Source organism: Saprolegnia diclina (genome assembly GCF_000281045.1).
Source record: "Saprolegnia diclina VS20 unplaced genomic scaffold supercont1.43, whole genome shotgun sequence".
NCBI lineage: Eukaryota > Oomycota > Saprolegniomycetes > Saprolegniales > Saprolegniaceae > Saprolegnia > Saprolegnia diclina.
In genome coordinates this window covers 76,655-101,622 of record NW_008246110.1, presented here as the reverse complement: position 1 = coordinate 101,622, position 24,968 = coordinate 76,655, and the positions used below count along the sequence as shown (strand labels likewise).

At 59.1% G+C, this 24,968-nt stretch overlaps 11 protein-coding genes across 12 annotated transcripts; 5 read left to right on the top strand and 6 right to left on the bottom strand.

Annotated features, from left to right (window-relative positions):
• Window positions 1–380: 380 nt before the first annotated feature.
• Window positions 381–1,826, top strand: SDRG_11629 (hypothetical protein; the record flags this gene model as incomplete). Its single annotated transcript, XM_008617675.1, has 8 exons — window positions 381–463; window positions 517–633; window positions 680–722; window positions 776–878; window positions 923–1,220; window positions 1,269–1,396; window positions 1,444–1,571; window positions 1,629–1,826. 8 exons carry the CDS (start codon window positions 381–383, stop codon window positions 1,824–1,826), a joined length of 1,098 nt encoding a protein of 365 aa, XP_008615897.1.
• Window positions 1,827–1,858: 32 nt separating this feature from the next.
• Window positions 1,859–2,162, bottom strand: SDRG_11628 (anaphase-promoting complex subunit 11; the record flags this gene model as incomplete). Its single annotated transcript, XM_008617674.1, has 2 exons — window positions 1,859–1,980; window positions 2,024–2,162. The coding sequence occupies 2 exons, from the start codon at window positions 2,160–2,162 to the stop codon at window positions 1,859–1,861; spliced, it is 261 nt and encodes an 86-aa protein (XP_008615896.1).
• A 175-nt stretch (window positions 2,163–2,337) lies between these two features.
• Window positions 2,338–4,365, bottom strand: SDRG_11627 (hypothetical protein). Its single transcript, XM_008617673.1, has 7 exons — window positions 3,859–4,365; window positions 3,684–3,810; window positions 3,509–3,634; window positions 3,395–3,465; window positions 3,279–3,345; window positions 2,970–3,230; window positions 2,338–2,914 (listed from the first exon to the last, which is right to left on the bottom strand). Exons 1-7 carry the CDS (start codon window positions 4,341–4,343, stop codon window positions 2,495–2,497), a joined length of 1,557 nt encoding a protein of 518 aa, XP_008615895.1. The 5' UTR covers window positions 4,344–4,365; the 3' UTR covers window positions 2,338–2,494.
• An 854-nt stretch (window positions 4,366–5,219) lies between these two features.
• On the bottom strand, window positions 5,220–5,913 carry SDRG_11626 (hypothetical protein; the record flags this gene model as incomplete). The annotated part of the gene is made up of 1 exon (XM_008617672.1): window positions 5,220–5,913. The coding sequence occupies one exon, from the start codon at window positions 5,911–5,913 to the stop codon at window positions 5,314–5,316; it is 600 nt and encodes a 199-aa protein (XP_008615894.1). The 3' UTR covers window positions 5,220–5,313.
• Window positions 5,914–7,424: 1,511 nt separating this feature from the next.
• Window positions 7,425–8,272, bottom strand: SDRG_11625 (hypothetical protein). The gene has a single exon (XM_008617671.1). It carries the CDS (start codon window positions 8,246–8,248, stop codon window positions 7,502–7,504), a length of 747 nt encoding a protein of 248 aa, XP_008615893.1. The 5' UTR covers window positions 8,249–8,272; the 3' UTR covers window positions 7,425–7,501.
• A 1,814-nt stretch (window positions 8,273–10,086) lies between these two features.
• Window positions 10,087–12,088, top strand: SDRG_11624 (hypothetical protein; the record flags this gene model as incomplete). The annotated part of the gene is made up of 7 exons (XM_008617670.1): window positions 10,087–10,252; window positions 10,295–10,341; window positions 10,392–10,631; window positions 10,686–10,892; window positions 10,942–10,974; window positions 11,021–11,110; window positions 11,180–12,088. Exons 1-7 carry the CDS (start codon window positions 10,099–10,101, stop codon window positions 12,086–12,088), a joined length of 1,680 nt encoding a protein of 559 aa, XP_008615892.1. The 5' UTR covers window positions 10,087–10,098.
• A 107-nt stretch (window positions 12,089–12,195) lies between these two features.
• Window positions 12,196–13,317, top strand: SDRG_11623 (hypothetical protein; the record flags this gene model as incomplete). The annotated part of the gene is made up of 5 exons (XM_008617669.1): window positions 12,196–12,667; window positions 12,708–12,769; window positions 12,817–12,897; window positions 12,942–13,005; window positions 13,058–13,317. The coding sequence occupies 5 exons, from the start codon at window positions 12,196–12,198 to the stop codon at window positions 13,315–13,317; spliced, it is 939 nt and encodes a 312-aa protein (XP_008615891.1).
• On the bottom strand, window positions 13,318–15,390 carry SDRG_11622 (hypothetical protein; the record flags this gene model as incomplete). The annotated part of the gene is made up of 5 exons (XM_008617668.1): window positions 13,318–13,929; window positions 13,977–14,566; window positions 14,611–14,888; window positions 14,932–15,181; window positions 15,234–15,390. The coding sequence occupies 5 exons, from the start codon at window positions 15,388–15,390 to the stop codon at window positions 13,363–13,365; spliced, it is 1,842 nt and encodes a 613-aa protein (XP_008615890.1). The 3' UTR covers window positions 13,318–13,362.
• Window positions 15,391–15,440: 50 nt separating this feature from the next.
• Window positions 15,441–21,647, top strand: SDRG_11621. Of its 2 annotated transcripts, XM_008617667.1 has the most exons (11): window positions 15,441–15,700; window positions 15,745–16,184; window positions 16,230–16,633; window positions 16,683–17,259; window positions 17,301–19,190; window positions 19,238–19,572; window positions 19,620–19,751; window positions 19,800–19,917; window positions 19,966–21,011; window positions 21,054–21,512; window positions 21,563–21,647. In XM_008617667.1, the coding sequence occupies exons 1-11, from the start codon at window positions 15,451–15,453 to the stop codon at window positions 21,615–21,617; spliced, it is 5,706 nt and encodes a 1,901-aa protein (XP_008615889.1). In that variant the 5' UTR covers window positions 15,441–15,450; the 3' UTR covers window positions 21,618–21,647. The 2 variants fall into 2 exon arrangements, with proteins under 2 accessions (XP_008615889.1, XP_008615888.1); XM_008617666.1 differs by having other exon boundaries at window positions 21,054–21,647.
• Window positions 21,648–21,655: 8 nt separating this feature from the next.
• Window positions 21,656–22,496, bottom strand: SDRG_11620 (hypothetical protein; the record flags this gene model as incomplete). Its single annotated transcript, XM_008617665.1, has 2 exons — window positions 21,656–21,715; window positions 21,780–22,496. The coding sequence occupies 2 exons, from the start codon at window positions 22,494–22,496 to the stop codon at window positions 21,656–21,658; spliced, it is 777 nt and encodes a 258-aa protein (XP_008615887.1).
• An 829-nt stretch (window positions 22,497–23,325) lies between these two features.
• SDRG_11619 (hypothetical protein) lies at window positions 23,326–24,944 on the top strand (the record flags this gene model as incomplete). The annotated part of the gene is made up of 7 exons (XM_008617664.1): window positions 23,326–23,524; window positions 23,569–23,609; window positions 23,655–23,908; window positions 23,953–24,017; window positions 24,075–24,131; window positions 24,182–24,472; window positions 24,519–24,944. The coding sequence occupies exons 1-7, from the start codon at window positions 23,330–23,332 to the stop codon at window positions 24,942–24,944; spliced, it is 1,329 nt and encodes a 442-aa protein (XP_008615886.1). The 5' UTR covers window positions 23,326–23,329.
• Between the last annotated feature and the right edge of the window lie 24 nt (window positions 24,945–24,968).

The window sequence follows — 24,968 nt, the reverse complement described above, 5'->3', positions numbered from 1 at the left end:
GCGACTACGATTAATAACCACGACGGCGCCTACGGGCTTTGTAGAGCCAAGCGGATGGCACCAAAGATATGCTGCTTCTAGATTAGACGGGGTGTCTTCGTCCCACACAACGACTACCAAATAGAGTGAGGTCTCTTGGCCGAGCTCTTCGCGTTCGGCGGTCTGCTGTCTCCTCTGCGTTCGCCGTCTAACGAGAGTGCGTCGCTTGCGAAATGCTGGCGCAGTGAATACACTGTTTGGCAAGAATGCAGGTCGCTTCGCGAGCCGAATTTTAGCCAATCCGATGCGAGGACAAACATTGGAAATATTAAAATATTTTTGCCATCCTCAGAGTCCATTTCGGAAACCTGAGCTGCGGCAGTCGCAGTCGACCGGTAGCCATGTCCTTCTTCTTCGGCAAAGCCCCGCCCAAGCCCGCGCCGCCCGTCCATAGTACGGGCGCTTCCTCGGAGCTCATGCGACTGTACGTGCGCTGCGGCCTAGGTCGCGCCAACGCTCATGGGCTGGGCGACGTAGGCGAGGCCGTCAGATCGCGAGCCTTGTCCGCGCCGGGGGCCAAGCCATCAACCACGAGCAATCGATCTTTGACGTCGTCGTGCGCCTCGCCGACGCGCGCTCGCTCACACTTCGAATGTACATCGTCGACTGGACGTCATTGGGCTGAGCTCGCTATGTCTAGTTCGCTGCCCGACGAGTTTCCTATGCAAGCCCCATTGATCCAAGTACGCATTCGCCATCATACCACGTGGCTGACGGGCGTACTGCATGCGAGTAGACGACGTCGCGCGTGCAGCATAGTTGGCTCGACGCGCAATGCCGCGTCGTCGGCCACATTGACCTTGCGAGCTGGGGCGTCCATGCCGACCTGGGTCGCATCGGTACGTCACCTCTATATCTCGTCTCTCTCCCATGCATGGTCTAGTCAACGACATTTTGAGCGAGTTCCAGCGCAACCCGCCGGTCGTCGCGGGGCGCGCGACGTCGACACCGCCGCCGGCGTACCACCCACCCGCGTCGCCGGCCTACACGCAGCCGTTCTACCCTTCGTCGTCGGGCGCGGCTTCGTATTCGACGCCATACAACAACACGACGAGCGCGTCGAGCCAGAGCTCGCCATACGCGCGCGAGAAGACGCCGCCGCCGCTCAAGGCGCGCGATCCGTACATGCACACGCAGACCCCGGCGATTCCCACGTCGTTCCCCGAACTCGACGAGCTTTCGTACGCAGGCCCTTTGTCTAGGTGCGCGTGCTGAGTGTATCTGGCTAGCATTACGCAGCTGGAAAAACTTGTGAGCGACCGCCAAGCGCTCAAGGCGTACATCCGCAACATGGACGCCGTCATCAACTTTATGAAGTTGTACGACGACCTTGTCAAAGGCAACGCCGAGCTCGCAGGTACATCGTACCGTGAATGGCGCAGTTATGGAGACGGCGGCGATTAGAGAAGAACCTGAGCTACGAGGGAACGCTGGCGGCGCTGCAGAAGGACGTCCAAGGCCTCAAGTCGCAGGTCCAGGCCGCACAAGAAGTCCTGAGCCTCAAGCAAGCGCGACAGCAAGAGATCCTCTCGGTACACAAAAGAAAGCTTGCATCGACGCGAAGTGCTGAGTGGCGATCATGAATGTAGCGCGTGCGAGGGGACGTGCTCGTGGCGCGGGTGGTCCAAGCTGCAGACGAAGTCGACGAGGTGACCGAGGACATTGGCAGCCGCTTCACGAATGGCGACATCAACGTCAGTCAGTTCCTCGCCGAGTTCCTCCCGAGCCGGAAGCTGTACCACCAGCGCATGGCCAAAGTCGAGCGCTTCACCCAGCAGCAGCAATAATAGTCGTGTTTCGTAAAGATGCTCCTCTTTGTCTACCCTTCGCGGAACTTCCACTCTTGACGACACATGGGGCAGTGCTGGCGCGCCGACTGGAGCGACTCGAGCCACTTGACGAGGCAGTGCATGTGGAACGCATGGTTGCAGTTGCCCCACACTAGGCGCGGATGAGGGCCACCGTCGCATGCTGCGCCGCGTACCTGGCGGGCAGGCGTCGCCCGGCGCCGAGCAGTCGGGGCAGCAGGCCTCAAAGGCGCAGCGGCAGATGCCACAGCACTCTTCGTCGACGCCCCAGGACCACGTCGCGACGCCATGGATCCGCTTGATCGTGATCTTCATGCTCGCTTCCGAATTGCCAACTAGAAAGATGCACCTCATGTATCGAAGCCGCACCTCATGCATCGAAGACGCACCTCCATCTCGTTTTGCACAAAAGCGCACCCAAATAGCGCTCAGACCGTGAACTGGCATCCCGAATCGCGCTGCCACGAGCTGCTGCCACGTATATCATTGGTTTGTGACGAACTACGACTCATTTACTAGTATTATTTAGCGCAAAAGTACATGACAATGCCCGCGTTGTACCACCCACAACACAAACTTGCTCGTCATGTAGCGTAAGGGGTAGGTGTACTTGGATTGTCGCGTGCTGAGATCTCAGATCTTAGTTCTTAGTCGTGGGGCTGAATCGGGAACGGATGGGCTTCCGTGTTGAAGACAAACGTGTCGAGCGGCACAACCGCGTCGTCCGAGAAGAGGAGGTACAAGTACTTGAGCGTCTCGGCCATGAAGAAGCTCTCCATCTCGGGGCGAAAAAACTTGGTCGCGATCGGCGCGTCGACGTTCGAGACGCTCGAGTAGCCGCCGTCCGGAAGCTTGCAGTTGCGCTCGAAAGCATCGAGGATGATAGCGCCGCGCTCGCGGTACTTTTCATCTTTGGTGAGACGGTACAGAATCATGAGACTCTCGACGGTCTCGGGGCGCAGAATGTTGAAGGCGTCGTTGGACGAGACGCGGAGGTCCGCGACGTCCGAGTCGGTCTCAAAGTACACAATCTCTGGCGCGAGCTTGCTTCCCATTTGGTTGTACATCTACATTCCAGTGTAATGTCCAACGACTCGATGAGCAGCAGATGACGCGTCGTACCTCCCAGCACGATTCAAGGAGGTCCTTGGCGAGCTCGAGGTGCGCATCGGGCATCCCGTTCATGTACCCGAGAGCGAGCATGCCAGGGATGAAGCACACGAGGTGGTCCATCTTGGGCACGAGGACGCCGTCCGTGCCGAGCTCGCCAAGGAAGACGAGACCCGACTTCTTCGTCTTGCCCTTGAGCTTGGTCATCATGCCATGCACGGCTTGGAGGTACCGCTCCTTGTACTTGTCTTGCTTGTTGCCCGAGAAGATCCACTGCAGTCGGAGAATATGAGATCGATGATATCGCACGCAAAGGGTAACCTGCTTGAGCAAGTACTCGTAGTAGCTGTCGCCGCCGGCGCCGAGCTTGAGCGGCCCAGGAATCAAGCTACGCAGCATGCATCAGGGGCAAGAGACAAGACGACGCATCGTCGTACCGGGTCGCATAACTCTCGACTTGAACGGGAAGAATGCCCGCGGGGTACTCGCGCTCGACCATTTCAGCGACCTACAAAAGCTTCTTGCACAAAATACAACGAAAATGGACGCACCTTGTCCATCACCTCTTCGGCCGCATCGTGGTACGTCGGGTCTTTTGTGAGAAGACTTAGGTACTTGAACTCGAGCTGGATCGTCGTAAATTCAGCAATGAAGCTGCGACCTGACGTCTGACCGCTCTAACCCAGGACAACGCGTTGGAAGGGCATGAGTCGAGGCTGCGCGTACGATCAAGTCGACAAGCGAGAGCGGGAGCGTGTCCGTCTGGAGCCCGCGGAGGAGGCGCGTGCCGAGGTCGTCGGCGAGCTTCAGAAGCGCTTCGCGCCCCGAAAGGTTGTACGCCGACAAGAGGCCACTACACATCAACAGCGTTCATGGTCGCAATTACTGCCATTGCGCGTACCCCAAGATGCGGATCGTCGTCTCAAAGATGCTGATGGGCGTATGCTGCTCGAAGCGTTCGGCCATGTTGGCCTCCGCCCACTCGGCCGCGCGCTGAAACTCGGCGTCGAGGCCCATGATGTAGAGCGTGTCGAGCGAGTCCACAAGCGAAATGGCCATGTCGTGGCCTGGCAGGCCGGTGCCCGTCATGCGCTTGACGTCGAGGGCGTCGTAGCCAAACGCATGCGTCTCGTAGCCTTTCCACGCCCAGCGCATCATGTCGACGACCTGGTCGCGCCGCTTCTCGTGCAACTGCCGGCGATCGTTGGTGGCAGCGGTGTGCGCCTCGGTGCGAATCGGGACGCGGTCGACCGTGTGGCGCAGGTGCGTGAGCGGGCTACGCTGAACCAGGTTGGTCGAGCCCGAGAGGAGGAGGAGGTTGAGGAAGAAGCATGCGGCCGAGAGCACGAGCAGCCACTGGAAGAGCGACCGTGGGTTAAAGCCCATCGCAGACGTGGCAAGGTGTTGCCGCTGACGTGACTTTAACCGGATAGTCCGCATACCCTGTAACAGCCAACCGGATACGTCCGGATACTCATTACTGGCACACCATCGCGGCCACAAAACTGCAGTACCGTACAGGCCAGTGCAATCGTCGTCGCGACATGACCAGCCGTCGTCTCCAGGTCGTACGTACGGTGGCGACGGCCACTTTGCGGCCTTGTTGATGCGCCACGGGTGGCACCGGCGGCGTGCGCGGTCGACAGGCCGGCGAGGACGCTGCTTCGGCGCCGTCGGCTTGCGCTGCCGGCGACCCGGTAGGAAGATAACCAGGACGCAGTCTCGGAGCTGGTTGCTGCCTTGAGTTGTCCCATGGCGCGATGGTACCGGTACAAGCTACATATCCGACGACGGGTTCTCTGTGCACGGTAACACCCTACTCTTAAACACAAGGACACACGTATGACTAACTATTTTCTTGCGCGACAAGCACGTGGTTGGACGGATCAAGGCGGTAAGAGGACCGACCACCTATTTGGCGTCACGGTGCAAGGCAACTTCATCCGTATGCCTCCAGGATGACGGCGCCAACTAGCTCTGCCTTCAGCAACTGGCTGCCTTGGCTAGAGCAGCGCACTGCTGTCGCGGACACTGGCTTTCTAGTGCTTGGATGCTTATCATGTGAGTCTCTTGTTGCTGGCTTGGCGTCGTCACGGGCCTTTCCATGCACGTGTGCGACGCTCCGCGCAACTACAGAAATTATGGAGTTGCTGCAGTCGTGCCATGGTGCGAATTCAACCTTGAGAAATACACAAAAGGACAATCTCCAACATACTAGCACCAATGTGTACGAGTAGTGTAGCATCAAAGCGATAAATTCTTCTTCAAATCGATGAATTCATTTTGGGTCGTATCGCGACCGATGAAATCGTTGCGAATCCATGGATAAATACTATTGATCGTCGTAGTTTAGCCGTCACGACGACGCATGGAGATGCCAGTCGAAGGCTACAACCGTGTCGGGGCTGCAAGGGCCGCTGTGCACCCACGACTCGTCGTCCAGAAGCGACAGAATCGATGAGTCGATCGCGTCGAGCTCGTACTTTTGGGGCTCGGGAAGAAACGGGACACTGGTCATGGGCTCGATCTTGATGTAGCTCACGGGCTGTGCGCGCTTGGCCTGGACGCGCGTTTCCAGCACCATGTGGCGGTGGCAAAAGCCGCCGTGGCGCGAGTGCTGGGGGCACCCGGGGGCTTTGCAGAACCGGCCACCGCCGTGCCGCACACACTTGCGGTTGGCGTGGGCTTGGCGCAAGCAGTCTTCGACGATGCAAAAGCGCTTGAGCGAGAGGCCGCCGTGGTCGCCGCAATAGTCGCCACCTCGCGCGTAAGCCGAGCAGGTTGGTTCGCTGCACTGCTTCTTGCCGCCGTGGCGGACGCAGAGCTGGCGCGCGTAGACAATGTTGCAGCAGTCGTGGACGGAGCAGATCTTGCGATTCTTGTGCATCGTGCACTTGTTAAGGCCAAAGAGCGCTGGCGCTTGACAACCACTGACGACGCAAGACGGCGAGTGCATGGCCGTACAAGATCGATGGATCGAGTCGAGGCAAATTGAGAAATGGGGTGATCGGCGCGTGCTGTGAGTCATGGCGACCCCAGGCTGGTATGCTCGTAAGAGAACTGTCTCCTTGCAATCGGATGTACTGTAATACACACGGCTCTATACACAGCAAAGTCTGTTGTAGGGGTAGTTATCATCATGGACATGAACGATGACACCATTCGATGACTGGGATGGGCGACATAGATGTCAGACTGCAACTTTCTACCAATCATTGGCCTTTTTGACTAGTACATCGATCTAATTGGCTGATTAGGATTTTCACATGGTGAGTTGGGACAAAGACGCGGCACCGCACGCCATGTCATCGGGGCTGCGTTGTGCGAGGTGTCACCTCTCTCGACGTTTGATTGGTTCAAACAAAGATACCAAACGTTTTGGCGCGACATGGCATGCATCTGCGCCAAACTGGTGTTTTAGTGTTGGGACTAGGAATACCATAGGCGCGCAAACCCATCGTCCCAGACTTCAATCGCACATGGCTCAGTCAGCTTGCATCTGATACCGCAAAACTGACCGGTTTCACGACCCCACCGCGGAGATGTGATTTGCGAAATTTGGACATGTATTCCAGTCCCGCCGCGCTTCGCACGAAGCAAGCGATGGTGCTTACACCGCGCCTTGGCCGCAGCGAAGCTGTAGCAAGCCCATGTACTTGGTAAAACGAACGAGATGAGAACTTAGCGCGTCATATCAAAAGATCTTGAAGAAGGAGGGTTCTCCGATTCATTTGCGTTCGGTCCGTGTTGGAATATACACCAAATTTCGCTGGAATATACGCGGCATGACGGCATCACGGCACGCAACCGAATACATCTCGACTGGTGGCCTCGCCAGCCACCAGCTGTGTGTGCTCACGACCAGATCCTTGGCTCCTTGGGGACGTTGAAGGTCCGTTTACGTAGACCCGGCTTGGTTCGCACCAACCAGTGTGCGCCACGCACCGTGTCGACGATCACAAATCTGATGACTAGAAGCGTAGCAGATTATTGTCACGGGTTCCGGTTGGTAACACCTTGACAAATTGCTTGATGCGTGGGTGGTGCTCAGAAACGGATGGAAGCGATCGCGCTTTCCTTCTTCTCAAAGAGCGAGTGCCAAGCATATTCCGTGTCAAGCGTGTCCATCAACGCAGACGATGCAAGAAACAACTGACGCATGCACAAGCGCTGGTGAAGCTGCTGGTTCGCGTTACCACCTTGTCTGGTGGCGCTTCTGGTTGACTTGTTCTCTGCGGTACTCCTTTTACCGATATATTCCAGCGAAGTCCGCGGCGCCTTGCCGTTTACTGTACCGTACCCTCCTGTTCCAGCTGCAAAATGGACAAGTACACATCGGTGTATACTGCATGGTTGCGTTATACGAGGCGATAACGTTGCCAAAGGGGTGCAATATATTCTGTTTGGATGTCAAAAATTGTGCACCCTTTGTGTTGCAGGGAACGAAATTTGTGGTCAATGCCAGAGTGAACAAAAAACGTACAAGTGGTATTATAGTGGAGACAGCGAAAACGGCATTAAATAATATGAAGCGGCGACAGCACTTAGGAAAACATGGTCTCGAGGCCCTGCCACAGGTTGGCGTCGAGCTGCCAGTCGAACATTTCGACTTCCATTGGGCTCGTGGGTGCTTCCGGCTCGAGCTTGATCTGCGTCGGCTCGATCTCCATCTTGACACGATGGGCGAGCTCGATCGACGACCCAGCCATCCACTCGTTCAAGAACGACAGCATCGTCGGGTCGGACGCGAGGATCTCGTCCATTTCGGCCACTGAGAGCGGCGCTTCAAGCATCTCGTCGTCGTTGTCGGTGGAAGAAGACGACGCCGGCATCATGGACTCGTTGTGGCGGTGGCAAAAGCCCGCGAGGCGAGCGTGCTGGTGGCAGCCGGGCAGCTTGCAGAGGCGGCCGCCGCCGTGGCGCACGCACTTTTTACGGGCGTGCGCTTGCTTTTGGCAGCCCGCGACCGAGCAGTAGCGCTTGGGTGATGCGCCGCCGTGCTCGGAGCAAAAGTCGCCGCCGCGCGCATACGACTCGCAGGTCGGGACTTGGCACTTCTTCTTGCCGCCGTGCCGGACGCAGCGACCGCGTGCGTACACTTGGTTGCTGCAGTGCGCGACGACGCACATTTTGCGGTTCTTGTGAAAGTCGCACTTGTTGGCGTCCGGAAGCGCCATCGCGGTGCAGTCGTTGAAGACACATTGGTGCTGCATGTTGGAGGTAGTGGTGGGAGGTGTGTGCGCGAGGCCGCCAAATGCCGAATGAGGTCGTCGACGCAAGACCAGGCGCATGGGTGCACGCGCATCCCACGTCGGCACATGATCCAAAGGTGCATTACACCCAACCAGTTTATCGCAGGCGATCCCACCCTTTGAGTCTTCATCAAGGAAGCGTGGGACGTGCACGGAATCTCGGCCCAAAGAAAGGACCCATCATTCCCGCACGGTTGGCAGTATTGGACCCAAACCCAACGAGCAAAAATCATCGGCGCGACCACGCTGCCGACGACGCCCCCTGCGGGACTCTATATAGGACACGACGGCGTGGCCTTGGTCTTGTTCGGTGCAAGATGTGTTGGGTAAATGGCAGCTCGAAAGAAAGGACGTCGTCCGGCACCGTACAATAATCATTCTTGCGTCGAGAGATCGGAGATACTCTTGGCATGATTGGCGTCACGAAGCGTGTGCGAAGGACTACGTACTCGAGCCATCGACGAACCGTAGCAAGTGCCACGGCCATCCGAGTCGACGCGGGCGCGAGGACTGATCTTGTTGCACTCCCAACGCGCCGTCTCTCGAATGTAACGAAGGACCTGGCTGGCGCTGCTTGCTGCAAAGGCCCAAAGAGCGGTCGAGAGGCGAACGCTACTGCAACATGTGCTTTTGGAGCAAGCGCATGTTGCCGAGTCCCACGCTTCCGCATTCCCAGCTTGCACAGTGGCTTCAACCATTCCCAGATTCGTGCTCAATAGCGCTTGACCAAGAGTACGCTCATGAGCCGCGTTCGTGAGCTCGTAACTCCATTAGCGATGCGGTGCTTGCATGAATTCGGGGGTCGATCCCACCCTCGCGGAAGGTGCGAGGCACGCTCCCCAAATGCTGTCGACCCAATAGTACCAGTACATCGCCTACTGGTACGAGAGCGGAATGCGGTTGGTCGCGACCAAGACACTCGCAGCACGGGTGGTTTTGTCTGCTGCATACGTCAAGAGCCCCATATCTTCGACCAAGATCCACCACGCGCCTGTATGGCGATCGTGTCTATGGGGTGCTGCAACGGGGTAGCCTGTTTTTGACAGAGACGTCGACCGTCACAGGCTTGCGGGGCGGGATGTGCTGTGCGGCTCTTCGGTATGTACGAACCGATATTTCCGACTCGCAGTGACTTTGCTCTTTCGCTGCCGAGCATGACCAGGAAGCATGCATTCGTATTCTGATTCCTTCGAGCCATTACAAATTAAAGCATCGTGATGGCGATCGAGCCTTTCGCGCTGCCTCTGGACCGCCTCGTCTAAGCCGCTCCAAGCGCCAAAGACAGCGCGGGTTCTGCTCCGACATTGCATGAGCGGTTGCACCACAAAGGCATGCAGATGTGTTCCAGTAGCCACACGAGGCAACTGACGAACGAGGATCGGCACGCATCCCGTATGTATTATTTGACACGACTGGCGCCGTGTCTAGGCGCATGTCCGAAGGACGATCGCGACAGCCGCACCTTGCCGTCAGCTGCAGCCAGTACTAGGCGCAGCATGCAGCTACCATCATCTTCACGCTAATCGATTGCCGTCTGTGTTCGGCTTGGAGTTGGGTGAGGAAGCCTACGACCCAATACATACCATGGCTCGCTGTGCATAGGACCTGCTGCATGTACACGTGGTACGTCGGCTGATGTCATCAAGAGGGCTGGGCAACGACCAACGCATCTCCATTGACATTGTCCATGATGGCGCCGGCTGCAATTCCGCGCCTGATCTGCCCATCCTCGCCAGCAGTAGAAGCAGTGGCTTGCCCTACTAAGATCGACGCACGTCAACGCGCGAGACAACGCCAGTGCACGCTTCCCTCCAAAAAACACTGCTTGTTGGCCGTTCGTATCCGGCGCGCCGGATAAAGATGCCGCATTTCGTACCGGCCAAGCGCGCATGCGGGTCATCTTGCACCTCGACCTCGACTGCTTCTACGCGCAGGTCGAGGCCGTCCGGCTCGGTATCCCAGATGGCGAGCCCGTCGCGGTCCAGCAGTGGGGCAGCTTGCTCGCTGTCAACTACGCCGCCCGGCCCTTTGGCGTCTCGCGCAGTACGTGCCACCACATTGCAGCTCATGTATTCGGCGCTCTAGGCGACTACATTGTCGATGCGCGCAAGAAGTGTCCACAGATCCACTTGGTACGTGCTTGCTATGACGCAGCGGTAGCACTGGCTCATGTGGCCACCAGCCGCACGTTGAAACGATCGGCGAAGGGTCCGTGCCGCCGCCGGGCGCCGACTTGACCAAGAACCCGCACTTTGACCGGTCGCGCCAAAAGGCCGTTCTGCGGCGCTACCGCTTGGCGAGCCGCGAGATCTTTCACATCCTCGCCAAGCACGCGCCCGTGTACGAGCGGGCGAGCATCGACGAAGCTTTCCTGGACGTGACGGACCAGGCAACTGCGCGACTCGCCGCCTTTCAAGCAAACGTACGTCGTTGCCACGCGCTGTTTGTATCGAATAGCGTGGCTTTGGTGACGTAGAAGCCAGAGGTCGCGTACTGCGACGACCCACGCAACGCTGACGTCCAGGTCATCGGCGTCGACGGCAGTGTCTTCCCGCTCACAGAGGACGAGGAGCTGCTGTGTATTGGCGCGACAATAGCCCAAGAGATCCGCCGCGAAGTGCTCACAACGCTGCGCTACACGTGCTCGGTCGGCGTCGCGTCCAACAAGCTCCTCGCCAAGCTCGTGCGGGTTCCCGTTGTCCCCTGCTCGAGGCGCTAATGGTATCCACTAGGCATCGCCGATGAACAAGCCCAGCGGCCAAACCGTATGTCATCGAGTCGACAAAACCTTCGCCACCACTCTGTACTTAGGTCATTCCGGACCGGTCGATTGCACACTTTATGCAGACCTTTCCTGTCGCCAAGATCCGCGGGCTCGGCGGCAAGCTCGGGCAGCGCGTCGTCGACCTCGGCAAAAAGGTAGTTTGTGTGTTTCTAGTCCATGCATCGTCACGGTAGGAGGTCGTGTAGATCGCGCCGGACGCCGACCGGATTGTCGCCGGCGATCTCCTCAATGCGTATGGCTTGGACGGCTTGCAGCGCGAGCTTGGCCACGACACGGGCACGTTTGTCTTCAACGTGTGCTCGGGCAGCGACGGAGACGAGCCCGTCAACGACAAGAAGATCGTGGCGCAGCACGTCTCTGCGATGAAGAGCTTCAATCAAGTCGGGCCAGTCCAGTCCTTGGACCGTGTCAAGTACTGGATCACGATCCTCTGCGAAGAGGTCGTGTTGCGGCATGACGAGGAAGAAGTCGTCGAGAACCACCGCACACCGACGCAGTTTGCTCTAAGTTATCAGCGCCTAAACGACAAGCCGATGCAAAAAAAGTTTCCAGCGCCCCCCAAGATTGACGTGGCCTCCATGACACAGGCCATGTTCCCCTTGCTCGAGCACACCTCGATCGTGCCGTGTATGCATTTGGCGGTCGTCGCGCGCGACTTTATCCCGCTCGTCGAGAAGAGCGCGACGATCACTCACTTTTTCAAGACGGCGCCCGTTGCGGCGGCGGAGCCAGCGGCCGCATATTCGCAGGCATATTCGCAGAAGGAGGCACTAGCGTCCGTCGTCGCCAAGCCGACCAAGGCGCCGGCATCGATCAAGAGCTTCTTTTCGGCGTCGGCGTCCAAAGCGCTGTATACACCGGCGCCCGTCGCTGCCAAGCAACCACCGCCGACGATCGCGCGCTTTTTTGAAGCCCCAAAGAGTGCACCATCGTCCGACGGCCGGTTCTGCGACCGGTGCCACGCGGTCGTTACGACGCCGTGGCACGAGCACGAAGACTACCACGTCGCGATGGACCTCCAGCAGTCGTACCGTGCGCCGACGGCAAAGAAGCCGCGCAAGGGCGGTCCCATGGACGCGTTTGTGCGCAAATAATGAAAAATACAAAACGGATGTTGCGGTCCAAATTGCACTTTCCATGGAAATGCGTGTTTTTAGTCTCTCGACCAAAGGCCGCCCAAGATCTGCCCAAGATTCCAGCGATGCTGCCCTACTGCTCGAGCGAAGCACCGGACGTGTGGCTCTGTCTCCGCGGCCTCACGGTCGGCACCATGTCGCTCTGGACGACCGTGGCGTGCGTCTACCTTGTCTATATCATGCTGCCCGGTAGCATCGGCTCGCCGCATTTGCGGCCCAATGTGCTCATGGTCGCGCTCGCCGGCATTGAGATGTTTCTCGTGCTCGTGCGCTGTTTATGGCTGGACGCACCCAAGCTCATGCTTGGCGCCAAGTACTGCCGTGGCATGCAGGTGGCGATCTCGTGCTGGCTCTACGGCGCCTTGGCGTGCGAGATCACGGGCAAGCGTGTCTGCCTCTACGGGCTCCTCGCGCCCGTGCTGCTCGGCGTCGCGATCCTCATGACTGCCGACGTTGTCATTATGCTCGATGACCCGATCGTCGACTGCCACCACTCGTCATGGCTCGTCATGTCCCTCGCGTCCGCAACGCTCGCCGGTAGCGTGCTCGTCCAACCCATACGGCTCACCGGTGGTAGTGAGCTTTGCCATGTCGGGCTCGGTCGTCCTACGAGAGATGAAGGCCGCTAAGTCGGTTCAGGTACGCGTCATCGCACGGCCATTGACGTCGACGCATGGTTTGGGTAGCGCAACGCGATCAAAGGCCTGCTTGGCATCTCGCCCAACGAGCTCGAGCAGTCGTACAAGCAGCTCTGGCTCCTGCTTCTTGTTGGTGACTGTCAACACCATAATTCTATTGATGCGTCGCGTAGGCCAACATGATTAGCTCGCTCTTGCAACTGTCGTACGACTTGTACATAGCCTATATCGTCGTCGGTCGGCTTCTAAACTCGCATGCGCTCATGCCTCACTCAACGTCCGGACGTAGGCGACACTAATTGCACCAAACTCTTTTACGACGACGACGACGGCGCGATCGAACAGTTTATTCGCCTCTGCATCTCGATCGGCAGCTTTGTGTACCCCGAGTGGGTTACACTGTATGTATTTTACTGGATCCCGCGCCACCACTTTGGCACGAACCTCGACGTGCCCGAACTCGACATTGTGTCTGACGACGACACGTACCAGCTGTACTACCAGCCAACGTCCCCGCGCCACCGGTCGACGTCGACCACAACTCTCTAGTGCGTTTGATAAAACTTGACGAGTGATTACAGCTCGGACGTTTGGTTACACGGCGTCGAGCACTGCGTCAACGTCTTCGGACCGCATATAGCGGCGTTCGAGGAGGAGCGCAGCATCCACGTCGTTGGCAACCATTCCTGCCCACTCGAATCGGAGCCGCGCGTCGATATCTTCTGCCGCCATCTCACGACACGCGACAAAGATCGTCACGTTGACGTCTTCTACGTGCAGCAGGCGCATTGCGATGATGTGCTGGTGCGGTCGCACGAGCCGCGAGGCCGTGCTGGTGGCCACGTCACGGGCCATGTAGTTGGCGCGGCAGTGGCGGGTCCAGGCTGCAAACGTCGTCGGTGGCGTTATAGGGTTCTTCTTGCGGTTGAGTTGCAACGTTGCTTGGATCGCGGCCTTGGCCGACGCCCAGCGCGAGTGGTCGCTGGCGGCAGCAATCTCGACGCGCACGAGCGAGTTGCTGCGCCCAATGTGGCTAGCAATTGTAAACAAGGTCGGAGAAAACGCTGGGAAGCGCCCGACGCAGAGACTCCGGAGGCGCAAATGATCGCTCGCGCCGGCGACGACACTGACGATGCCGTCGAGGGTGCAAAGGTTGCCGCTCTACACCAAAAATCGTTCATCTTTTTTTCTAAACTTCAACAATGTACAATATCGAGCGATGTAAGATGGGCGCAGCGGTGCAGCAACACATGAAAGATGCTGACGCCAGCGTCGGTGATGCAGTTGCGCCCAAAGTGGGCGACTTGAAGAAGCCCGTTCCACGCAAGGCCAGCGACAATCCCGCCCACGTCGACGTCCGAGAGCCCGCAGTGGTCGAGTGTGAGGTGCGTGAGCTGGCTCGCCTGCGTAAAGAAGCGGTATAAGTGTCCGTTGACGCGCCGAGGCCAGAGAGGCACACGCAGCGACGTCGAATGGGAAATCTCGAGCTCGCGGAGCGGGGACGCCGCGTTTTGCGCCAATGCGTCCAGCAGCGCGACGAAAGCGTCGCCCGAGACGCCATTGTCCCGGAGCGTGAGCCGATACAGCGTTTGGTTGAAAGCAAGTCCACACGCAAAGTGCTGGATCGCAGCCAAACACAGCGAGTTGTTGCGAAGCGTCAGCGTCGTCGTCGCCAGCGTGTGCTTGAGCGCATGGGCCAACGCGACAGCTTGCGCCACCAGCACGGGAACGTTCTCGAGTACCATGGTTTCGGCGCGGCGGGTCGATGCCAGAATCGTCCGCGCCGCCGAGTCGACAACTATGATCAATGTGGCCGTGGTATGAGAACACGGATGCCAATACCTCGGGCGTGCATCTCGGCCGTGTTGCGTCGACACCGGTGCTCTAGAAAGACGACACGCTCGGGCTCTCGCACCTCGAACGAACGGGCGTTGGCGACATCCATCTGCACGACGGCGTGCGTTGTTGCCAAGAGTGACGCCAGCGCCGTCACCCCAACGTCGGTGATGCCGTTGCGCCGCAGGTCGAGGCGCCACCCACGAAGCGGCATGAGTCGCTCGAGCTCGAGCGCCTTGGCCAGTGCCAGCGCGCCGTCGTCACCAATCGCGTTGTGGGCGACGCTACAACAAACATCAGCTGGAAAACTTTCCCATTTGGCGGTACTTGAGCGTATGAAACGTCGTGTTGGGCGAAGCGCGCTCGAAGAACTCGATCCAGTTGGCGAATGCGTCGCTGTGAAGGCCGCAGCATGCAAGCGAGAGCTCTTGCAGCGTACTGTTGTGCTCGAGGAGCACGGTCGCAAGACACTTGGCGCCGTGCGATCCTATGGCATTGCCGCTCAAGTCGACAGCTGTGAGCGTGCAATTCGTGGCCAAAACGTCGGCGACAAACACGGCGAGCTTGGGCCCGAGACCTAGGACAAACCAGCTCTTACTGTCTCTTGCTGTCGTTGTCGTAGGGCATACCAAGGTTGCGCATTGAGAGCCGGCGGATGCGCGGCGTGGCCTTGAGGAGCAAGACGAGCCGGTCAAAGGCTTTGTCATCGAGCGTGACGCCGTCGAGCCGTAGGTGCAAGCCCGACGGGATCGGTGCGAGGTAGTCGGTGAGGATGAGCACGGGCATCGATCAATCTCGCCGTTTCAAATTCCTCCAGTTGGCAAAATCTGATGTTTCAAAAATCCGATGTTTTGTCTGCCGCTTGGAACAAATGACCGCTACCGTCAGGTTGTTCCACCAAAGTCCAAGACGCCCAAAATGACAATGCCCGACAACGACGACAACGACGCGATTCTCCGGGACGTCTTTTATGCGTATGCGAACGCGCCTGGCGGCCGCATGACCAACGCGGGCTTCCGCCGAATGGCGCACGATGCTCCAAACCTCCTCACGCCGTGGTTCACGACCGTCGACGTCGATCTCGTCTACGCCCAAGGTACTACGCCGCAGTCATTCTTTAAAGTGATTCTATCTGTGTAGCCAGCGGGCCGCTGCGATCGCATTTGGACGTGCTCAGTTTCGTCGAAGCTCTCGTGCTCTTAGCGTGGCGCAAGTTTCCCGAGGAGACGCAGCAGGAGGCGCTGCGACGACTCTTGCATGAAGCCATTTTCTTGCTGACATCGGCGCCCAAGAGCGCACATGCCCGCGCGGCAACGTTTGCCTCTCGGCGACTTGCGCTCTCCGCCAACTACGAGGTCGCATCACATCTTTCGACCAACCAAGACGACGTCGATGCGTTCGAGTCGTGCCCGACACTGCCCTGTCTGCACTCGATCGATGAAGCACCAAGAGAGCTCGCGCACGATGACTCGTGGGTCGTTCGCGAACGAAAGGAGTGGGGTCACCACGTGGCTGCTCGGCTCATCGGGCGACTGGCGACCCGCCACGCGCGAGATGCTCGCCTTGCCGACGAGCGAGAGGTTCAGATCGCAACTACCTCGATGCGGCACTTACGCGCAGTGTAGGCCTTCCAACACTGGCATCGGACAACGCAGCTCGACGTCTCTCGATCGAATATGCTGCGACGGCTGTTTACGCGGCGACAGTACACCCATGGCCGGTTGTTGTCGGCTCTATCAGCATGGAAGAAGGTCGTGGCACACGAGCAAGCTCGACAACGCAGTCGAATACGGCGGTTGGCGGCGCTTCGGCGAATGGAATACCGTCGTCTGCGGCGTCTCTGGACGCGATGGAGAGCGGCTCATGCCGAGCAGCGGCACCTTTGGCGCGTTCTCACATGTCTGGGACACCGAATGCACCGGGCGTGGAAGGCTGAGAGCTTTCATCTGTGGCACCAAATGGCCCTGCACCATCGCGCTCAACTTGTCTGTCGCCGTGCGGCCCGCCTCGCCTTTGACCTGATGCATCGGTATGACCCCAACGACTATGCCTCAAACCGTGAATTCCGCTTGATGTAGGCGCATACGATATCTGCGCTGCGGCTGGAGGCGGTGGCAAGACGCTGTGCGACGCCATGTGCTCTTGGCCTCGATCGTTCATACAACCCACCGCCGCCGACGCCACGCGGCTTGTCACATTCTATACCGCTTCTGGCTCGACAAGGCGTATTGCCAGCACCGCCTTCAGTGTGCGGACTCTGCGCTGCGAGCGTCGAAACAGCGTCTTGGGCTGCGGCTTTGGCATTTGCGCGCCCGTCAGTGCACCGACATCCTCGCGTGGCACCACGCACGACAGACGCACGCGCAAGAACACGTATGGCGCACATGGCTGGACATTCTGCGAAAGAAAGAAGCTCGCCGCGAACAACGTCGACGCGCACACGACGTCGACACCCGTCGCCTCTACAAGATTGCATTTCACCACTGGCGCCTCGCTCTGCGAAAACAAAGCCAAATGCGAATGCAGCGTCTGCAATGGCAGCTCGCCTTGTCGAGCGTAGGCGCGCACATCAAGCGAGCGCGGCGCCAGGAGACGACCCAAGCCTTCTGCAAGTGGCGCAACGATACAAACGCGATGAAGTATCAAAAACGCCACGTACCTTTTGTGTATGCGATCGTTTGTAATCTGTCGAGTAGACACGCAGCGAGAAGCTGCGATCGATCTTCGCGCGAGCCTACGACCAAAGCGTTCGACCTCAATTGAGCGCGGCGTTCCAACTCTGGTGCTTGGCCCACGCGTCGCAGTCGTCGCGGGTGGTCCGCGCCTGGCGATCGTCAAGGCAACGCACTGCGCTTCAACATCTTTCGCGATGGTTAGCAAGACGGCAAGAGAGAGTGGTCCGCCGCCGATGGAGCGTATGGCGGCTGCACCAGCCGCAGTGGGCGACGCGTGCACTCGCTCGATGCCTACGGACACATCGACGACGGTTTGTGCAGATGGCATGGACGTGTTGGCGGCGGCGTCTTTACCAGCAGCGCCATCTCGACGCCATCGAGGACCGTCGATCGCTTGCACTGCGTCGATCCGTGTGGACGCGTTGGACAAGTGCCGTCGACATTGGCCAGAAGCAGCGACAGCTCGACGCCATATCGGTTCTGCATCGAGCGCAGCAACTGCGCCATTGCTTGCTCATTCGTGTCAAACAAATGCGAACGATGAGATTTCGTCACTGGCGCAATACTGTGCTAGCAAACGAGCTCACACAACTTCGAGCAAAAGTGCGAGTTCTGCGATTGCGCCGCTACAGCGGAATATGGACCAAGTATCGCCAAGCGCAAGGCTTCCGGACGTGGAGGGTGTTTGCGTGCGCACAGCGCGAGCACTTGGTCGGCGTCGCACACCGCATTGCTGCTTTGGCGCTCTGGCACACACTTGTCGCCCGTCGTGCCACGTATCGGAAAGTGCAATTCGGTTTCATGACGTGGCGCCGTCACAGCGACGCGTGGCATCGCGCCACTTTAGCGTCTTTGCACAATCAGTTGAGTGCCAACCGGCGACTACGTCTGACAAATGCGTGGCAGCAGTGGACGTCAATGCGGCTTCGGCAAAGCCTCTTCAAGACCACACGCGCCCGGGCGATAGCCGGACTGAGTGCCGTGCTCCGAGCCAGAGCCAGACAAATGACGCAGTTTGCGTGGCATCAGTGGAACAACGAGACACGCTACCGCACTTGCTTGCATCGGATCGTCGCGCGGCGACGGCGGAGCGTCCAACGCCACGTGCTTTTGCATTGGCGCGTCCGAAGTCGCTTTGTCGTGCCGCTGTACCGTGCAACCGCCCGCCGCGTTCTTCTTGGTATGAACCGATGGCAAATGCGACGCGCATGGCGGCACTGGCAAGGGTCCTTGCCTCACGTCTGGAAAGTGCGCTGCGACCTTGCGACCGGTCGAAACTACTATGAAAATGGATGGACGGGCCTTGTGCAGTGGCAGTCCCCCTACCCTGCGCCGCCAGTGGACCCTGCGTATATGAACGGCTGCACGCTGCTACTGCGCTGGGCGTCTCGACAGCCGCGACGGCGACAGCTCCGTGCTTGGCTTCACTGGCGTACTGTTGTTGCAAACATCAACCAGCGCGTCTTTCTTCGGACGTTTTACCACTGGCGCACGACGACTGTGATGAAGCGTGCCCTGGTCGAAATGGAGCAGCACGTACAACAGAGCCGCCACCGCGTCATTGCGGTATCGGCCTCATTCTGCACGCAGCTTCGCACGTGGTACGCGTGGAAACAACAGAGACGTTGCAACGAGGCGGCGCACCAGCGTCTGCGCCGTTCAGTCGCCAGCACAAACACCCGCATCCTCATCCGCGCGCTGCTGACGTGGAAGGCAGCCTTGCGTTTGGCGCGCACCGAGGGGTCGCAGCGCGTGTCTAGCTATCGGCACCGTCTCTTGTCCGTCGCTGCCGCGCGCATGGCATCGTGGGCGCAAGTGCAGCTAGCACGCCGATGGTGGCAGTGGCAAGCGCACACGCAGCATCTTCGAGAGCTTGAAACCCGCCTCGTACTGCGCCACAAAGGCGCCATGGTACACCAGACTGTGTGGAACGCACTTGGTTCAATCGGTTGTGGTAGATGCGATCAAGTCTGCGGGCGTGGCGGCAGCATGCGGTTGCGTGCCGCCAGCGTACAGTTTTTCTTCAGTCCCGTCAGACCAACCACGTCGACCGCACCTTTCGGGACTGGAGGCTCCGGCATCGTGCTCGGCTTCTAGCGCGCACTGGTAGCGCAGCCCTTGTGACGACGTTGTCACGATGTGTTGTTCGTACCGCATGGCGTCAGTGGCGCACCCGAGTTGGCCAGTGTCATGTCCTTTCCAAGCTCCTCGTGCATCACGCTCGACGTCGGCTACGAAATGGATACTGGCACTGGCGCGTGTTCAGTACCGTCGCGAAGAGCCACGCGACGCGGTACGACGGGCGATGCGATATCGAACACTAAGATTCTGTTCTGATAGGGATCTTAGTCGTGTTTGGCAGCAGTGGAAGCGCCGGCATGAACGTACAGGTCGTGTTCGGTGGCACTGGCGTCTCGCCGCGGCTATGCTTGCGCGCTACCTCCTTCGCATGCGCTGGTTCACGTGGCGTCGGTGCGTTCAGCTGCCTTTCATCATTCACGCGTCAACATGTCTGTCTAGCGCCACGCAGCTGCGTAGAGCGTGTAGCAAGTTATGGCGGCACCGAAGCCGTCAGCAACAAGGGCTCGCGTTGCGGTTCTGGCAGCAGCGTCAAATCATCTTACAAACCTTGCATGAAGTACACCTGCGTTCCGTTTCGGTATGGTGCCTTATGGATGCCACCTAGGTCTTGCGGCGTGGAGTGCACCGCGTCGCGTCGGCTCGGTTGCGCCGTGGTCTCGCAATGTGGGCGCTATGGGTCGTCCATGCACGGGGCACACAGCTCATGCAGCACCACCTTCGCGGGTTTGCCAAAGCCCAGCAGCACGCCCACCGCGTCCTACGGCAGCATGAGCGCCGCTTCCAGTACGCCAAACTTGCTCTGGGGCTTCAGCACCTCGCGACGCATCATCGACGACTGACGGAAGCGGCGATGCGCTGGTGGCAGCAGTGGCACGTCGCATGCGCCATTCGGCTCCACGATCTCCGTCGCCGCCAACTCTCTCGCTTTCTCCAGCGCTCGTGGCGGTGCTGGCAGCAACTCGTCACCAGCGCTGTCGAGTGCCACCGTCGCCTCGCGTGGCACCTGGCCGACCGTGCCTTTCAACAGCAGCGGCAGCGCTTTGCGCGTTGGCGGCACTGGGCGTCGACGCGCCGACGCCGTCAAAATGCGTTCTTTGCACGCCATCGTACGACGATACTACGTACCGGTTTTGTCTCGTGGCGAACGTGGCTTCGTCGATGCCTCTACGACGTCCTCACGCTGCGTACTACCTTTGCTCTGTGGCAGCGGTGGATGCTGACACGTCACTACAGAGCTTTGCAAAATCAGAATACCACCTACTTTGTCAAGCACCGGGCGCTCCAAACGTGGCGACGGCAAGTGCAACGGCAGTTGCAGCGTCGGCGCATCGGCATCTGCCGCCTGTCTCACTTTGCACTTCGGTTTCTGCTTCGTGCGTGGCAAATCGCCTGCCGCCGGCGCCGACCGAGTCGTCTCCAGCGCCCGCGGCGTCTTCTATCGCATCCCGTCTACATCGCATTTGCATCGTCGCGCGCACGGCCCCGTGCGAGCCGCAAGCTCCTCGCGCTGTTGACGCTCCGCGCCCGACGCTCGCTCGTTACCAGTTGGGCGCGCTGGCAGCGACACGCGCTGCACGCTCAGCTCTGGGATGCAGTGACACATCGAGACGCGACGTCGACAGCCTACTGGCTTTTGGCTGCGTTTGCTCGGTGCGGCACGACGTTGTCTCCTCTCTCATTCCTCTCTCGTAGATGGCGTCGCTTTCTCCTCTACCGACGTCAGCAACGGCACGACCGATGCAACCGTGTCTTCCGACCCTGGGTGCGACTCGTCCGCGAGAGGCGACTGCGACACCGCCTCGTGACGTGGCACACACGGCGCAACGCGATCAACGCGTCGGCGTCGTGGGTCACGTTGGTGTTCCACCTCTGGCGTCACTCGGCCAATGTCCACAGAGTCGCGCGGCACCGCGTCCGTATCCAACGAGCGATTGCGTCGGCGAGCGTCAACCTCGGCGCTCGCAAGCTCGTGTGGTGTATCGCCAAGCGAGAAGTCCGTCACATTGTCTCTCGGTTCGCGCACTGGACGTTCGCCACGAGTTATCGGCACCACCTGCATCCGCCACGACTGCACAGCAGCGCGCCGCTGGCTCAGCGTCTGGCGTTGATTCGACACATGCTGCGCTGCGGCAAGGTCGCACTCTGCGATGCGTACGAGCGTCTCGTGACCTTCGAGGCCGCCAACAACGACACAATTGTAGTCAATTCCCACATGTACTAAGTGAAGGGCGTCATGCTTCTTTACGCCGTTTCTAGTCGTGTGAATGTGAGTGCGACTGCCAGGAGCGAGATGGTCATCGTACCAGAGGCCGTGATGCAACACCGTCGCCTCGTCGCTGCACGACCAAGTCGTTCTATCCGTGCAGCCCATGAGTATACCAGCGATGGCGCATAGAAGTAGTGAAGCGAAAGCCGTACCAGGAGGCGCGACGGGACACGGCGAAGGCTACTTTCGTGGATGTAGGCATGGCCAAAGGGGAAGAGGACGACAAAGAAGCCATCGTTGGAGCGGTATCCGCGCACGAGGCCGGGGCCGACGGGCGTTGAGACAGGATCGTCGATATAGAGGTCGTCGTGAACGTGCTGCTTGGCCAGCGTGTAGCCGTGGACGGGGTCGGCCATGAACGCGCGGAGGAAGACGTTGACCTTGTTCTTGAGAACGACGCCGTCGCGCGCCGACGAGACACTCGCGGACGCCGCAAGCTCGTCGCGAAAGTCGCGGGCAAAGAGGATGCGGAAGTCGCCGAGCGGCAGGAGGCGGTACGCTTCGTGGAGCAGCTGGAGGATCTCTTGTGGTCGACCGGACGGGATCAACGCGACGGCCTCGAGCAGCTTGACCCACGTCACGTCGGGCGCTTCGTACGCAATGGTCGTCGGCTGCAGGATCGAGTAGAGCGCAGCTGCGCCCGCTTTGACCTGGAACGAAAGCACATTGCGCTGGCTGTGCTTGGCGACAGCCACCTCTTTGAGCACCTGGAGCTTGGGCTCGTCCGGTGCGCGGGGCGGTGGGCGCGCGGCAATGTTCTGCATCGCGCCCATCATGAGGCTCGGGTTTGGGAGCGACGCGAGGTTAAAGCCAGGGTGCAGGTAGTTCATCAACGCCGGGACGCTGCCAGCGCTCGCGTCCGCTGCCATGGTGTCGGCTATAAATGCCCGTTTTCGTTTGGTGTGTGGATGTCGCTTATGCGATTGGATGTACGGTATCTGTCGTCTAGGAAATACATATTGCAGTGTACGAGACTCCTTCGGATTGGTGCCTTTTTAGCCAATGGGACAGGACTTTACACACATTCCCTTTGTATGTGTTCTCACTATGGCATACACTGCCTGCAGGCAAGAAATCAAGTAGAAGTCGATAACGTGCCACGAGTTAGCTTGCTTATCGACTCAGCACCAGCGCTTTCGCAGGATAATACTCGACGCCAACGAAATGTAGCGTCGACAACTCGTCGTGTGTTCGCGACATTTTTCTTGAAATACCAAGTCGTCGGCGTTGGCGAGCTTGATGCGGTGATAAAGCCCTGTGCATCATCGTCGATGAGACCACTCCATGAGGCATAAGCGCTGGCTGTCGCAGATACCGAGATGTGTGCTGGTCGATACAATACATGATGATGGCGGCACGAGCGCGGCACTAAGCCCTTCGTGAAGGGTGGTGAAGGAATGGCTCTGCCGTGAGAGCTCACCGTCAAATTGGGCTTGCACGTTTGGCATGAAAAAGCTAGTTGCGATACTCACGCGTTGCTTAACTCGGTGTAGTCGCAACGATAACGTCCCGTTGCCAACGGGCATTTCGATGGGCGCCTTCGGTGTCCATGCCACATCGTCGCCATGGGACAGTCCATACAAACATCAAGATAGAGAAGAAAAGATTCTGTTGCGATCTTCCGGCATTTCGTTGACGACCACGATCCGCGCCGCAAACAGTCGCCTTGGCCACCATGATGTCAACCACTCTTCAACTGGCCATGCTCCGCCGATCGATTCCGCCTCTACGTACTTATAGCCGCACCTTCTCGGCCGCCGCCGACAAGTTCCGCGTCGTCATCGTCGGCACGGGCTGGGCCGGCTACAAGCTCCTTACGAACGGCAAGGCCCACCGCGCCGCGATCGCCGCTGCCATCGGCAAGGACGTCGAGTTTGTCGTCATCTCGGAGCGCAACGTACGCTCCCTATCTGCCTGTCGCTGTCGCTTATTTGTTGGTAGCATTTTCTTTACACGCCGCTGCTCGCGAGTACGACCGTTGGGTGCGCTCCTACGTGGTGACATGGCTCTAAGCATGGATCTTATAGGACGCTCGAGTTCCGTTCGATCACCGAGCCTGTGCGCGAGAACGCGTTCCGTGACGAGAAGGACTTTATCCTCGCGAGCGTGCGCGAGATCGACACCATCGAGAAGAAGGTCCAGTGCACCAGCGTGCTCTGCGACCGCACGTACAACGTCGACTACGACATGCTCGTCGTGGCGTGCGGGTCGCGCCCGCTGACGTTTGGTCTGCCCGGTGTCGACGAGCACGCGTTCTTCCTCAAGGAGGTCCACCACGCGCGTACGGATCATGTGTTTTCTCGTCGCTCACCGTACGATGCGTAGGCGCGATTCGCAAGCGCATTTTGGAAAACTTTGAGCTCGCGACGCAGCCCGGCGTCCCGGAAGACGTCCAGCGTTAGCTACTGCATTTTATTGTGGTCGGCGGCGGCCCCACGGGCGTCGAGTTTTGCGCCGAGCTCTACGACTTTGTCGTGCAAGACCTCACACGCCTCTACCCACACGTACATATCGTCTCGACATGCTAGAGCGTAGATACGATTGCGTGTTGTAGGTCACCAACCTCCTCCAAGTGTCGCTCATTGACGCCGGCAGCATCCTCTCCATGTTCAGCGAAAGCCTCCGCGACCAAGCGATGGTCAAGATCGCCAAGCGCAAGAACATGCGCATCATCAAGGCCAACTGCAAGGAGGTATTGGCCGACGCCGTTGTCCTCGACTCGGGCGAGCGCATCCCGTGCGGTCTCGTCGTCTGGTCGGCCGGCGTCGGGCCCAACGTGCTCACAAAGTCGCTGCCGTGGGCGAAGTCGAAGCGGGGCAACATCCTCACCAACGACCACTGCCAAGTACTAAGACCAACCTGTCCGCTTCACAGTGTAACCCTCAGTGTAGGTGCTGGGGCTGCCGTCGTCGCCCTCGCACGGTAGTCCGTTTCAAGGTCTTCCCGAGGCGTCGTCTGTCTTTGCCATTGGCGACTGCGCCGAGATTGTCGATTATCCGCTGCCAGCGACGGCCCAAAAAGCCCAGGGGCAAGCCGAGTACTTGACGGCGCTTCTTAAAGGCGAGGCCCCGACGCCCTATCGCTTCGAAAGCCTTGGGCTCATGGCGTATCTCGGGTCGTACGAAGGGCTTTTCCAGGCCAAAGACGTGACGATCGGCGACCGCACCGGCCCCATCGCCAAGTTTGGCGGCTGGAAAGCGTGGTTTGTGTGGCGCAGCGCGTACCTCACCAAGCTCGGTAGCTGGCGCCTGCGCATGCAAGTGCCTCTCGACTGGCTCAAGGCCATGGTCGTCGGCCGCGATGTCTCGCGCTTCTAAGCCGCTAGTGACAGATGGTAGAAA

Bases quoted from the DNA above. Each gene is read 5' to 3' on its own strand.
- SDRG_11627 (XM_008617673.1), bottom strand. From the start codon at position 4,343: ATGGGCTTTAACCCACGGTCGCTCTTCCAGTGGCTGCTCGTGCTCTCG. The intron at 3,811-3,858 runs GTACGCGCAATG...GTTGATGTGTAG, and splicing joins ACGACGATCCGCATCTTGGG to TGGCCTCTTGTCGGCGTACA. The intron at 3,466-3,508 runs GTGCGTCCATTT...AAGCTTTTGTAG, and splicing joins CCGAAGAGGTGATGGACAAG to GTCGCTGAAATGGTCGAGCG.
- SDRG_11625 (XM_008617671.1), bottom strand. From the start codon at position 8,248: ATGCGCCTGGTCTTGCGTCGACGACCTCATTCGGCATTTGGCGGCCTC.
- SDRG_11621 (XM_008617666.1), top strand. From the start codon at position 15,451: ATGTTTTGTCTGCCGCTTGGAACAAATGACCGCTACCGTCAGGTTGTT. The intron at 19,918-19,965 runs GTACACCTGCGT...GATGCCACCTAG, and splicing joins TCTTACAAACCTTGCATGAA to GTCTTGCGGCGTGGAGTGCA. The intron at 21,012-21,053 runs GTGCGGCACGAC...CCTCTCTCGTAG, and splicing joins CTTTTGGCTGCGTTTGCTCG to ATGGCGTCGCTTTCTCCTCT.